This window comes from Anser anser (assembly GCF_964211835.1).
Source record: "Anser anser genome assembly, chromosome: Z".
Classification (NCBI taxonomy): domain Eukaryota; kingdom Metazoa; phylum Chordata; class Aves; order Anseriformes; family Anatidae; genus Anser; species Anser anser.
Window position 1 is genome coordinate 70,175,405 of NC_139723.1, and position 14,984 is coordinate 70,190,388.

The 14,984-nt window shown below is 36.9% G+C and overlaps 1 protein-coding gene across 2 annotated transcripts in view; it reads right to left on the reverse strand.

The window, feature by feature from the left end:
- ITGA2 (integrin subunit alpha 2) overlaps positions 1 to 14,984 on the reverse strand; it is a 65,919-nt gene that overhangs the window by 20,638 nt on the left and 30,297 nt on the right. For both annotated transcript variants that reach the window (XM_083816263.1, XM_083816264.1), the window contains exons 7-16: positions 13,912 to 14,060; positions 12,687 to 12,837; positions 12,067 to 12,232; positions 10,746 to 10,819; positions 9,194 to 9,332; positions 7,043 to 7,188; positions 6,200 to 6,343; positions 3,703 to 3,906; positions 2,739 to 2,875; positions 1,148 to 1,287 (exon numbers count right to left, since the gene is read on the reverse strand). In XM_083816263.1, coding sequence (XP_083672389.1) covers positions 1,148 to 1,287; positions 2,739 to 2,875; positions 3,703 to 3,906; positions 6,200 to 6,343; positions 7,043 to 7,188; positions 9,194 to 9,332; positions 10,746 to 10,819; positions 12,067 to 12,232; positions 12,687 to 12,837; positions 13,912 to 14,060 — 1,450 coding nt within the window. The remainder of the gene's footprint in view (positions 1 to 1,147; positions 1,288 to 2,738; positions 2,876 to 3,702; positions 3,907 to 6,199; positions 6,344 to 7,042; positions 7,189 to 9,193; positions 9,333 to 10,745; positions 10,820 to 12,066; positions 12,233 to 12,686; positions 12,838 to 13,911; positions 14,061 to 14,984) is intronic.

A 14,984-nucleotide genomic window follows, 5' to 3' on the forward strand; every position in this document is an offset into this window, starting at 1 on the left:
ATAGTACTTTTTTTTGCTCAGCCTTACTGCTTATGATCTCACTACTATGTCCAGCATTACAGAATGATCAGGCTTTCCAAACCAATATAAATATTTTACTTTTTTCATGGTTTGCTAAACACAGAGCATTCACAAAATGATAAAGTTTTCCCTTGTGTTTTCCAAGTCAGTCTAATAGGTTTAAATCCTGAAGTAAGTTCTCATCCACAGACAGCACATTAAATGGCAATGAATCTGGTCTCCACTGATTGATGTCTGAGGTGTCTCAGATGTCTGAGCCCACAACTCAGGCAAGGAGCCAGCCAGCAGTGCCAGGATTACAGCAGGTAAAGAAGCCTTGAAACCATATCCCTCAGTTCTGAGGAGGCTATAAAGAAAACCTGCATCTTCTCTTCAACCACATCATAATTCGTCTTCTCTTCATATGATGACTAATACACTGTGGAAGTTCACCTTTATTTTATTACTAAAAATCAGAAGTTCCTAAAGGCACTGTATGTAACACCAAAGCAGTTCAACTGGTGTTATCCACAACACAAATGTTTAACTAAATAGCTTCATGAGGCACCAGTGTTGGTCTCGGAAATATTTGGTGCTCTACTGTTCTCTGAAAAGAGGTTCTCCCTATGGACATCTGTCTGCATTGAACTTATGGAAATTAACTTTGTGCTGAAGAAGTTTTGTGCTGAATTATTTTTGTGCTTGCCAGAGAGAAGAAAAGTCTGCAGTCTGCTGTTGAAACCATCAGCTCACAAAGACTCTGTCCCCAAAAGGAGCATTCTCCAGAGATACCCAGTTACCCTTCCTAAAGTGTCTTGCCATATCCGAGTGATACCAGCTGAAGAAAAATGATAGAATTGGTGAGCAAAGGATATACATATATATATATATATTATATAAATAAAAGCTTCTCAGTAATGACATTTCCTGGGTTTTGGTGGACAGCTCTTCCTTATATTGTTAAGTCCTCATTTATCACAGGTTATGGAGGCAGTGATGACAGTAGGTCTTTAAAACACTTTCTTAAGCACTTAAATTTTATAGTGATTTCACCTTCCTTGACATTTAATGCAGTATTTCCACTACTCATTTGAATAATGGACTTCTGAAGAAATTAATAAAAAACAAGTCATTGAAACACTCTTACCCACTTGATTATTTCTGTTAGCAGGTCTAAATGTAGCCTGAAAACATATTTTGACAGTTATTTCTGTGTTCTTGTTCAGCAGACTGATTTTCTCAGGTTTAAATGAGGCAATTATAGACACATTTGCAATGCTTTGTGACCTGAAAAATATTTTTAAAAGGTTATATGTGATTTTCAAGAGCACTAGGTAGCTTAGAAGCTGTTTTCTGCATGTAAATGTAACATTGATCTTTTGGGTTCTGAATGTAAACACATTTTATGGCACTGGTAAAATTATTTTTCTCTGCATGTAACTGAGTTTATTGATACGGTACCTTTCAGTAATTAAAATAAGTAATTTATCACATCAAATTAATGGATAATCAATGTCTTTACCCTAACGCCCTAAGTATTCCCTTAAGATAACAGAATGAAGACCATGCCCTGTTTTCCCAACAAGTAGCCTTCTTCTGCTCCTTTAGAGAAGTCATTCAGCTCTTCTAGGAAGGCAAAGAAGGGTAATTCTTCATTTTAATTGTATCCTAATTTGTATCCTTATTATTATGTCAGAAAAACAACTTTCATGAAATTAATCAAGACTTTGAAGAACAGTTTCAAAGGAACCCTACGTGTAAAAACAAACACTTTAATCAAAAGTGAAACTCGTTAATCAGACCAAATGTTGGAGTGAAAGAAAAGATCTTCATTAATCAAATTGAAATAAATGCTGATAATCCAAGGAGCATAATTTTCTTTAATGTAATCCTTATCAGCACCAGCAGGAGTTCTGTCATGGGTCAAGGGTCCAAACTGATCATTCATTTTGTATAATCTCGTTTTATTATGAAATAAGTAGCACTACAGTGATTTTTTCTTGTTACAATGGGGAGCCTCAGGCTAGAATATGGGTGACAGACTGGAGAGCAAGCGACTTTTTAACTTAGCTCCTCATGGAAATAGTGGTACTTAGGGAGCCACAAGATTTGGGTTCTGTGAAGCCTTTCTTTTTTATTTTGTAAAAGCACTCTGACCGCACTGGTAAAGTCCACATGCCAGAAAAGATGGTGTTCTTGCCAGAAGTAGATGCCAACTCTGTTTCACTGCTCTCTGTCCTTACCCTGCAGGACTACTGTTTCCTAGAGATTAGCCTGCCAGCTAGTAAAGGTCACGCAGGTTGTGTGGGAAGGGGTTTTGTCTATCTCAGTAGACACAGCTATCAAAATTACACTGCAGCTATTGAAGTATGACCTGCTGTTTCACATACTGCCCAGCAAGCCCCATTCCCATTTACCAGCCTTTTCCTCTGGACCACATGCCCTCACATGTCTCCCAACCCTCCCCATCCCTGCCTGCATCCCTCTCAGCAGCCCCTGCCACCTGGCTTCCCCCATGCAGCCTTGCTCTGCCCCCTAGACTGGCTTGTCATGTCTGTTAGACAAGTCCAATGCCGTTTTTCAGCTCTGTAATAGTAGTGACAAGGCATTAAGCATGTTAGTGCAGAACACATGGAATAAAAGAGCTTTTTGTTTTCTTTGTTTTGCTGTTTAATTAAGTAAATGCTTAACTGGCATCTGAAACATTAAGTGCAGCTTTTAGAAAAGAGTTTACTAACCAAAGCAGAACCACTTTTCCATCAGCACCAACTGATACATCAGTAATGTCATCGTCATCTAAGTCTCTATGGCCATCTACTGATCTTCCAAAGAATTGGAGCCGTTTTCCAAAAGCAGGATCCGATCCTAAAATTTTCTGGTAAAGAGAGTTTGGTTACTAAATTGCCACAAGAGCATTTAAGTCTGTAGATACCAGCCCAAGCAATGGATTTTTGCAGATATTCTCTGAATACGTAATATATTGTTTAAACAAAAAACCTGTGTGGATGTTTTCTCAAATGCTTTTAAGCACTTTTTCCTCCCCTGTTGGAGCAGACAATGGACTAGATTTTTCTGTCTTGGTAGTAAATCAACTAACTGACTGCTTTATGCCAGTTAGTACTTACTGGAAAATTTTTCCATCTTACATTGAGCAACTCAAAGAATAGGAATCCTAACAGGACTTCTGACAAATACTTTCTGTGACCAGAAAGTCAGCATGGACAGTGACATTAAAATTATTACTATTATGTTAATATATGAGATATGCAAACACCCTTGAGACACTTTTCCGCAAATACCACTCTTTTTTTTTTTTTTTTTTAAATTTACAGAGCTGGAATTTATAAAATCTTCATTGTTGTACTTCAGCTTTGAATAATAGTTTGTCAAAAACGGTATAGGAAATTAGCCAACTTCACACACAGATACCAAAATTATGAGAGGCTCAGATAGAGCACCTTGCAAGCCCTTTTCCTCTGCACACTTCAGCTGAAAGCACCACAACAATATCATCCAGGACGTGTTGACAGCTGAATTGAAGGATGGTGGGTGGGGAGGGCACAGAACTTGGAATAAACCACAAAAATTACAATACTACTTTAAGATGATGAAGTAGTAGCCAAGAAAAGCATAGAAAATCCTTCAGTTTTCCTCTAACAGATCTGAAGGCACTAAGTACAGCATTATACAACAGTTATTTACCTGAGAATATTTGGTACGTATACTCTTTTGAAATCCATTGTAAATATAAATTGCTCCAGAGTTTTGGTTTTCCAGTGGTGCACCTATTACAACATCATTAAAGCCATCCAAATCAATGTCTGCAAGTGCTGTGATTGCTGATCCAAAGCGAGCATTTTCTGACCCTTGTGGACCCTCCAAGAGTTCCTGTTGATCCAAAATTCCCTTTAAAAAGGGAAAAAGAAGAAAAAGCAAAAACATAACTATCATTGCACCAGATTAGACATAGGAGCAGTATCTATGTGCATTGTTTCTTTTGTTGTTTTGTTTGTTTGTTGGTGTTTTTTTTCCTCTCCCAGTACATTCCCCTCGGACTGCTCAACCCTGAATTCCTTCCCCATTGTATTGCCCATTCAGTTTGCATTATGTCTCAGAGTCTTGGCAAGCATTACACAGCAAAATTAAAGCATGCTATGCAGAGCACTAACAGCAAATATAACCATATGTATGAAGCTTAAATGCTCTCACTGTCCTCATCTGACTGTTCTAAAGTTTCACAATACATTGAAAAATACAGTTTCCAGTTTTGGATTACCAGTTTTTATGCAGAGGGAATGGAAATTATGTAACTGGACATAATTCTTTGAAACAGAAATGGAATTTCCTAACTAAACTAATGCAAAAAACATGTGTCTAAATGGTAAACTCCTGACCTCTCCAGTGCCAATGAGGAAAGAAAGGTTGGAGATCTTTAGAGTTAAATAATCACATTTACTTAAATAATCACATTAAGTTAAATTCAGCTCCTTGGCAAGCATGACTCTCATCTTTAACCTCAGTTATCGCACTGTGCTTAAAATTTAAAAAATACCAGCCAAGTTATTTTTTAAAAATGAGTAGAAAAGTATAATTTACGCAACATAGACACAGTTACACAAGTACAGGTTCTTTATTTGTTTATTTGTTTTATTATTTTTAATCATTCTCTCATTATACTGAACTTTTATATAATTTTAAATCCAAAACTTGTCACAGACAAATTGGTGTCAAAAAGTTGTTATTCAATGTATTCATTTTCGAAACATGTAAAAAATTCCTTTTCTTCTGTATTTTGTGTCTACAGTCACAATAGCACAGTTCCACAGTCACAGTGACCAGTGTCAGCTGCCAACAGTGCTACTTCCAGCAGTTTGTCTACCACGTAATTGCTCTAGGATACACTTTCATGTTGCTCCAGGATGATCTGACTCTGAGTTGCTCTGAAGAGGATGGTACTTTATCTCTGCTTATTTGACTGCAATTTACGTAGGAAAAATGCAATTTTCTCTAATACGTGCCATCAATCAGAAAAACTTTCTTTGCATATTCAGACATCCACAATTGTTTGCAAGACTGCCTATATTAACCATCCTGAAGACTCTGGCACTTTTGAACATTCTGAAAACACCTACCACAGGTCTGAATAAAAAAGAGTCAGGCAGGCATCAAGTGAATAACATGGCTTTGCTGACAAAGGAGACAACATGAGTAATAGTGTCCACTCAGTGTGAACGTCCATGAAACAACGCGTTGGCAGAAAAGCATTTATAAAATGGTTTTGGGAGTACTGTTAGGTGTTAAACTGACCTCCCAAAATCAAATGGCAAAAAATTGGTTAGCAAAAGCCTTGAGCTAAACATTCCAGAGAAACGGTCAACCTTGTGTTATATTCATCCCTGGAAGTGTTCAAAGCCAGGCTGGATGGGGCCCTGGGCAACCTGATCCAGTGGCTGGCATCCCTGTCCACGGCATTGGGCTGGAAGTAGACGGTCTTTAAGGTCCCCTCCAACCCAAACCATTCTATGATTCATGTACTGTGCCTAGCACAATGTCTAAAACCAGGACCAGGGAGGGAACCTATAGCAGCCAGCCACTAATCACTAATACTGCTTAGCTATTGACTTGCCTTGTTGCTCTATTTCAGGCTGGTCCTACTGGCTTATTACCAGATTACATCCACAAGTGGTTCTAGCGAAAGCTTGCAGCTGCTTTTGAAAAGCACGACAGGCAAGACTGCACTGGGAAAGGCTCATTCTGCAGTCCTCTGAACAAGCAGTCTGCATCACCTAACCCTGCCCTTAAATGACACCCCAGAAAAAGCACACACAATTTCTCATTATAAAAGTACTGCTGTCAGTATTTCAAACACTTTGAAAAAGATACACAAAATAGTGACTTAAGGGCCCAAAATATGGTGACAAGGGATTTTTAGTGTAGCTGTGGCCAGCCTGCTTTGCAAGAAGATAGTGCTAAGCAATGCCAGATCGAGTGAGTCTGAACAGGTTGGATTTGGGTACAGGGATCACTCTTCTGAAATAGAACAGACATTGTCAATAAGTACTACTGCAGTTTGAACTGCCTTGGTAAAACTCTAGTTCAGGGAAAAACAGTAAATTCTTCAGCTGAAGATGAAAGTGCTCAGCACTTATTACGGATGGGTACGTAGGAAGCCAATACTTTACTACAGTGCTGTTCTTACCTTTGTGATGGAAAACATGTATACTCTCCCTTCCTCTTTTTTAAGGTCATTCATAAACATTGGTGCACCTACAAGCAGCACATCTGTCACAGAATCCTTGTTAACATCCACTGAACACACCACACTGCCAAAGTAGGAACCAATCTGAAATCAGTAATAAGAAAATTGTGTTTGTACGTGGATTTTACAAGGCATAATGTTTTAGCATCTGAACCAGAAAACTCTTATACTTGAAATAGTCCAGCACTAATGAAACCGCCCACTGGGATGAAATTGCTGTATAACATACTCTAGTGTCTGAAGAATCATATCCTTACTATGTGTCCACTGTTTCTGCCCAGTAGCTGCTGCTATGGCTTTACCACTCAACAATATGAATGAAAACAGAGAACAAGCTAAGGAAGGTATACTTTTTATATTAAACTGCACAGGTAAAACTACCCAATCCTTTTCTTACAAAGCAAAGCAAAGCAAAAGGCTTTCCGTCCTTTCCCAAATAGTGAAAAAGAGAACGAACTTCCAAATCTCTCTTTTGATGTCATCAACTTCACAGCTTCTCAGGAAGCGTGGAGCTCATCGAGTCTCTCCCACTTAGAAGCATCAACAGAATGATACGTTAACAGGTTTTGTATATTACCTTTTACCACTAGTTGAATGACTTCCTGAAATGCTGTTGAAGAATTAATCTCGTTGAAACAGTCTAATGGCAGAGACAAATGCAAGCAGGATTCTAAATGCATTGCAAGAAAGAGGAATTTTCAAAACAAACACACTGCAGTCTACTACTGTGTCGATAAAAACAGATGCCTTCAAAATCTGCATTCATGACCAAAATATACTTGCCTGCTCGCCCCTCTGGGACTGCACAATTGCGATATTACCATGTCTGTCAACATCATAAACCACTACTCTGCCAGTGTAGTTGGATCTGGGTGCACCAGCAACAAAATAGACAGAGCTCTGAGTTGAGAGAACAGCAACAGAATAACCTGGGGGAAAAAGCCAACATTTAGTATGTGTGAGAGACCATTAACTACAATTTTGTCAGCTCATAAAGGCACAGAAGATGAATCAACCTGGTGCATTAGTGACAGAGAATGGTACTTCCAGATGGGAAGCTAAGCTGTCACATATGCATCAAACTTGCAGTAGTCTTCTAGAGAGAGCAATGACACACAGATCAAGTTGAAGCATGTTTGCAGAATAGCGTGGACAACAGCCTGGCCTATCCAGTCAAACATAGACCACAAGATTATCATGCTTATGAAGGACATAGAGTGTAAAGAGTATCCTGGGAATGAATAAATAAAGAGAAACATGAGAAGAACTTTTGAGCCAGCCTTCAAACCACAGCTTCAAACACCTAGCTTCTGCAGAATTCTCAATGCATTTTCTCATACATCACAAAACCACAGCCCTGTGCTTTGGCTGAACACAACAGACCATAATAACAGTTTGTCAGCTGAAGGGCTTAGGTTGATTGAACTTCTTTCAACATTTTAATCCTCGTTCCCATTATTCTAACATTATTTGCTTTCAGGAAACATCTTTTAATACCTGCTAAGACATTATACATGTATTAGCACTGTAAAGCTAGTATTACTACATATTTTATGTACCTGTGATTTAATTACACCAGGTTTATTTCAAGACAAGAAAACAAAATCATCCTTTCTAAAGTCTTTACTTAAACTGAGTAACAAAATCCCTGTGATTGGACAAAACATGCACGTCTTTAGCAAGCTGCAGTCCAAAGCAAGGAGTACACTCCAAAAGGATTATGTCTTGATCTTTACACATATTGGTGTAATTTGGATTTGTGTGTGGTCATTATGTTTTTCCAGGGAAAGAACATCAATGGAGACTAAAATTTCAAAACAAGACTTTATTCCGTAGGTTAAGGCCACATTGTTAGTTAATACTGCATATAGCCATTGGAAGTGAGAGGGTGCAGTGCAGAATGGGATCCAAAACAGCAAGCTGTGCTGTGCTAGCAACCCTTTAGCTTGAGCTAAAATCTCCAGTGCTATGGAGAGCTCTTACTGGGGAACAGAAGGAGGATAAGATAAATGAGGGGACAGCAATAGCGCAGTAAGAAAAGGCACCGACATTGTTGGCTCCAAAAATATTAAGGACAATACTCTAGAAACTGCCTAGTGAGGAAGTGTTGAACAGAAGTGACCTGACCTTTTAAGAATTACTCTAGAAAAGGGAAAAACAGAAAATCTGAAGAGATCAGATATGCAAAAGAGCTACTGGTCTTTAAGGTAGGTTTCGTGATTCATTGTGCTGCATACACGTACTGCTAATCTATAGGGAAAAGAGTACATATCAATGTTAAAAATAGCATCTCTTTTAGTAACTTCATCGATAAGAAAACCATAGTCGATAAATGCAGTTGTATTGCTCAGGAATAAATTGCCAGAGCAGGCATATTGTAGGTTTGCAGAAAACATTTCAATGAATTGAGAAGACAAACTTCCTGGCTTTACTGGGTCATAAAACCATGCGTCAGAAAATAGATGGGGATTATAAATAAGACCTCTGTTAAAGTCCAGCGATGTGCCGAAAACTATAAACTGTATTGGAAAAGGCCAAGAAAAGAGTGAGCAGAGATGAAACTACAGTGAGTCAATCAATGTCTCATCCACATGCAACTCAGGAATTACAAACAAATATTAAACTAGAAGGTATCCAATATGATTATACAGTATTATACACTAAGTCATTTTCAAATCCTATGTTTTTTCTTTACTGTTTTTGTGAGAGAACCTGATTTTTTTTCAGCTTACCACATTGATGTGAATAGAATTTTAAAAACACAATAAAGACTTCACTCAATGTTTTCTTGTCGAGTAAATGAAATATTTTTGGATGCCAAGTTCTCTTCATCTCAAATCAGTTGTTAACAGGAACTAGAGGAGAATTTTCCAATTTCTTTAATATCTTAACAAAGGTTTGATACATTTCCAGCTCTGCATTTCAGCCTCTTACCTAGATATGAACTATGATTTCTGTCCTGCAGAATTTTCTCAAACACATTGCTTGGAAAGGTCGTGACTCTGTTTGAAGACTCCTGAATCACTGTTCCACTCCAGTCATAAGCCCCAACAGCACCCAGCAGCAGAACATCCTTTCAAAAATAAAAATCAACATTTCAGAACTCCCTATTTCAGCAGAAGTGTGAGTGAAGTTGAAGTTACCGTATGTAATTACATAAAACATCACTGTATTTAAGGTAGTGATGTACAGTCTAATGACTGCAAGCAGTTGGTGGGAGTTGCTTCCAGTTTTTGCTCACATGCTGGACTTTACTACCTTATTAAGAGTGAATACCACTCTTCTATTGCAAGAGGATAACTGTCAGCTTTAGCTTCCATGGCACTAAAAAAGAATGGGCTTATTTAAAGCCTGATAATTTCCTAAGCCTGTCTTCCCTAGTGTTGGGCTTTAAATCTATGCTTTTATGCATTCATGATCCCCCAAAGACTGTCAAACAAAATGGTAAGAAAAAGCTAAAATCCACTTTTTGCCATTACAAGTGCAAATGATGGCATACAAAAGCTATTGGAAAAAGTCAGAAATTTCATCCTGTAGGTGTATTGTAAGGAGACATCCCAGAGAACACAGTTAAATCTAAAATCCAGATTAATATGCTTATATATAAATACTTAAACCTGTACACAGAAAACAAATGTCATTTAATTATTCACATTATTAAAATTCATTACTGTACCCAGATAAGGACATAAAAAATTGCAACAAAAGTAGTATGCGTAATTTCCCTGAAGAAACACTTGACTATTTTTTTTTGTGTGTGTGGTGGTGGTGTTATTTCCTAGCTTCAGATGCTTAGTAAGTTAAAACATCAATTTGTGCAAACATGGAACTTAAAAAAATAATATTTTATTATCTTTAAGGGCTAAAAGAAAAACTTTCTATATTTTCAGTTGAAAAATGAACCACACTTGGATTTTACAGTGAGATTTGGTCAAGATAATCTTAAAATTGATTATCATGAAATATATGCCTGATTTATCATCCTTTCTAATTTCTAAGGGAAATATAATTTAAGCAAATATCATTAACTTTATAAATATTAGATCAATTATTTTCAGACTTGATTTATATAAATCTTGTCCAGAAATATATCAGCATTACAATATTGTTTCAATTCTTCCAAGTTATTCAACCGAAAAATGTTAATTTGGAAAGAATAAATTTTTCATGCTAGGTGAACTCAGAACTTTCTAAAAACACTGGATTAACTCATTTCAAAATCATTACAATGAAATGGTACATAAGTATGTATCTATTACACAGCTTCCTGTATGAATATGTATTTTCTCTGTTTAGGAAAATACACCAACTGTTAGAAGTCATTTTTGTGTTATTCTGGTGAAAACAAAGAGGATAATTTGACATTCTCCTGCTTATAAAAATCTTAAAATTGGTATATATACATATTTTTAAGTCTTACATTGTTGCATTTCTCTGCTTTCATGTCTATGCAATTATATCTAATTATATAATTAAATTCACATACCTTTTTTTTTGAGTAATATGCACTGAAGCCCACCTGTGACATTTCCATTTGGAATGTATCACCTTGATCTGTACCTGGCAAAATAAATATTCACATATGGTTAACCCTACAGAAACACACAGGAGATCAAATTCCACTGCCCATGAGTGTAGCTATACAAAGGCTATAAATTTGACATTTTCACTAAATTCTGCTAAAAACATTTCCAACATTTACAAACAGTGTAAATCTGAGAGCTAATAACTAGTCAAATATTTTGAGGATTTAATGGCAAGTTGTTAACATGGCTGCATGGAGCCACATTACAAGTCTACTCCAAAAGAGGCAGATGATAAAGATGGCTTGGATCAGTTTGCACAGTGCTGTCACTGTAGCTAATCTGCTTTTATGTTCTCTAAGAACCACTAATAGTACAGAGAAATTAACAGCTATATTCACGACTTCCAAATGAATGTTTATCATCTCTTGCAATTGTCTTGAAACTACAGTGACATGATGAAATATTCCCTAAGGTAGATGGATGGTACTTGAGGAACAGAAATTCAACAAGAGTACTCAGCAAAACCCAAGAAGGAGAAGCTCAACTGACCCATTTGATTAGCAGCACAAACCTGCTGGTAAAGAGTAGAAGAAGGTGACAGAGAGGGGGAAGATTTTATCCTCAATACAGTAAGGCTGCAGCCATAAAATGCTCCCTAGGCTGAGGTCAAGTCATAAATATCCCAAGCAAGGTCTAAATTTGACTTTAAAAAAATGGCTTTCAGGGGGATGAAGTGCCTCTGAGCCACCTCTACAGCACTTTCAGCTAAACTGTACAAGGACATGGATGATCCTAGGAACAGAGCCTGGCAGACACCATGAAGATTGATTACAAAACTGAGAAGGTACAGCAATGCAGTAACCCAAAATTTTGATTTGCTTTTTATCTTTACACTTGCTTAGTGTTAACAGAGAAATACAGTTGACTGACAAACAAAAAGATACCTTTATTTGTCCATTGGTAATAGCTGCAAACACATTTGGATGTGTATGGATAAACCCTCAGTTTTTTCCTGAAACCCAGGACATGACTAAAACTCAGCAACTGGCAAACTGTTCCCACTAATCCACAGAAACTTGGATTTCAAGCTCATTAGAGATTTGGTAGCTAGGGGAAAGCTTGTGCAAAACAGAGCCCGCCTGGGGAGCAGCATGCAGCCTGCAGCTCCAGCTGCCCCTCATTTGTACAGTATTGCACTAAGGTGAAGCCAAATAAAATTCTCACTTCTCTGCTGGGAGAATCTGATCTAATTTTTTTTTCCAGAGACATTGATTATTTTACCTTCTATGCTAAAAATGCGCTCTCCAAGTGTTCCTGCTTCTTCCAGTAGTGCAGCTTCAGATGATACATTAAAGAAATACTTGTCTGTTGGATGGCTAGCAATTCCTTTGATTTCTTTAATTAAGTTTTTAGTATCAAGTTCATGTCTGATTAAGTATCCCAAAACCTTGTGGGGAATAAAATGGACAAAATAAGAAAAGCAAAGGAAACCACAGTGTTCCTCCATTTCCTTCTGTATTACTTAAGTATTCCACATATAACAACAAAAATAAAATTAATTTCATTCATATTAATGAATTGCTAATCAGACTACATTCCTATCCAATGGACCATTCAAACAGGAAAAAGATATAAACCAAAGCAAAGGCGAAAACAACTGAAGTTTCTCAGATAATACAGCTGAAGTTTCTCAGATAATGTCAGCTTTTCTTTTTCTGCCAATTAACGAGGACCTATACTTCACTAGTTCATAAAGATGAATTTCACCTAGTTTCAGTCTCAGCACTGTAATAATGCATGCATTATATACAGTTTACACATAGAATATGAACCTTCATATATAAACAATGAAATGATCTTTCTACAATTGCCATAGTATACATAATTATAGGATTACTTACAGCAATGCCAAATCTGGTTATATTGTCTTCATTACATTTACCTATCACAGTTTTCAAATTGGAGCCATCGTGTGATTCACCATCTGTCACAACAACCATTACTTTGGTAGCTGTAGGGCGTCCTCCTGATTCAGGTGAGAAGGCATACTGTCTGTTATAAAATATCGGATTTAGCAGATGTAATTTATAACGTATGGAATTCTGCATACATGCTTTAATGAATACATCTATCGCTAACTTAGAATAAGGTGCATCTGTAATGCAATTAGAAGTTTTAATTATGCTCCTGACAGCTTTTTCTCAAAGAACCATCAAAAATGTAATCTAGGAAGTAGAAAACAAACAAACAAACAAAGTACAACTAGATGTTATTTATGATAGAAATGTATGCTCTACCTTTTGTGCACACACAAAAAACAAACTTTTCTAAATAAAACAGTGATTTTATTTTTGTCGGAACTATCAGTGTTTTGTAACATTAGAGTACTCAGAAACTGGCTACACTAATTTCAAACCAAAGGTACAGAATATTAAGGATAGGTTCCTCGATACTGCTACAGATTTGGACTCCACCAAATTGATACTTCCCCTAAATAAAGTTTCCAAGGCCATTTCATTCCACAGCTGCTTAGGCCTAGAGTCCTGTTCTCAATCCAACTGCAAAGCAGTACTTTCCTACTGAGGCCCTGATTTGTATATGTATTCAGAGTCATGGCATATAATTTTAAGTTTTCCCAGTTTTTCATGCTGCTAGTACAATAGTGACAAACTGACACCAGACAAGGAATTATTTTTCCTTGCAGCTAACCTGACCTTCAAGCACAAATGTTATCAAATCCACTAAATCTCTGGATAATTTTTACCACTTTCAATGATTTTGTACCTTTCCTTAAACTTTGTCCATGATGTTTGATGCACTCTCATATTTAGATATCTGAGACAGACCAAACAAGTCTGTTGGGTAGCAGAAATACATCAGTGTAGAGCTTAACTCGAAGGTTAAGGACTTGCATTTCAGTAAGTTGATTATACATATCCCTGTCCTTTTCTGCTCGGGGCACTGTTCACGTAGCTGATGTACATTTATTTACACATACTTATTTACAAATGTACCTCCTCAGAGGCTCAAAATACTTGCGCTCCCAAGGGGGAGTGAAATTCATGATGTGCTCTTCACCTTGAGAGATAAGTTATGATAGCACCAGTAATCATCAATATGTTTTACCTCGCATTGTCAATGGCTTTGAAAGTATTAGTCAGATCTCCTCCCTTCTGATATGTTCCCTCCATTGCTTTAACAACCTCATCCTTTGTTTGATATGTATTCAAGTTGAACACCACCCGGGGATCATTAGCGTACTGAATTAAACCCACCTATAAAATGAACAAATTATGTTAGATTATCATGCATTATAATCACTTAAATGGAAACGTGATGCTTAATTATTTGCCAGGCTGGAGTAAAGGATCTGCAGATACGTACCATTTTTCTTTCAACACATAAAACCAATTAATATTTACACATTCGGAAAGCTAAAAAAAAATACCTAAATACTCTTGCATCGTACATCATTTCTTATGGACTACAATATGTTAATGTAAAGAATCTGAAATAATAGGCATTAAATGTTTGCTTGGTTACTTCTGGAAGAGCTTATGGACAGCAGTAATACAGTGAGCTGTGGGATAAATAAAAATAGCAAAAATTCTACAAGCTGATGGCACCTCATTCTGATCTCTTCTAAGAAAGTCCTAAAGGTTAGTTACTTGACAGTACTGCTAACACTATTTATTTTTAAAACAGGTGAATGCTATAGAAATATGCTAAAATGTATATGTAGCATGATGAAAAAAAAAAAAGAAAAAAAAGAGGAAAGATGCTAAAGGTAAGGTTCAGAAAGGACTCATGACACTGAGCAAGAAGGCTAGCTTTTAAGCACCTCGCTTCCAAAGTCGCCCAATGAAGAAGGCAGCCTTTGGGAGAGAGATTTCCAGTGCCTCAGTCTTTGTTCCCAGAACTGTTTATGGAAAATGGACAACTGCAAAGACAGAAAATGTTTAAAAACAGGAAACAAAATTTTCCTTACCATCATCAAATTAAAAGGAAAAAAGAACTCAAAGATCAGACAGTAACCAAGCAGAAAAAACCACTATTTTAAAGATATAGAAGTTGGAAAGTAAAATTGATATGAAAAACTCCATAAAAGAAACTGCTCTACTTTTACCACATTCCCACAGACTGCATTTTAATGAGTCTGACATCTAATATATGAAAGAGATCTGACACTTTAGAGTCAG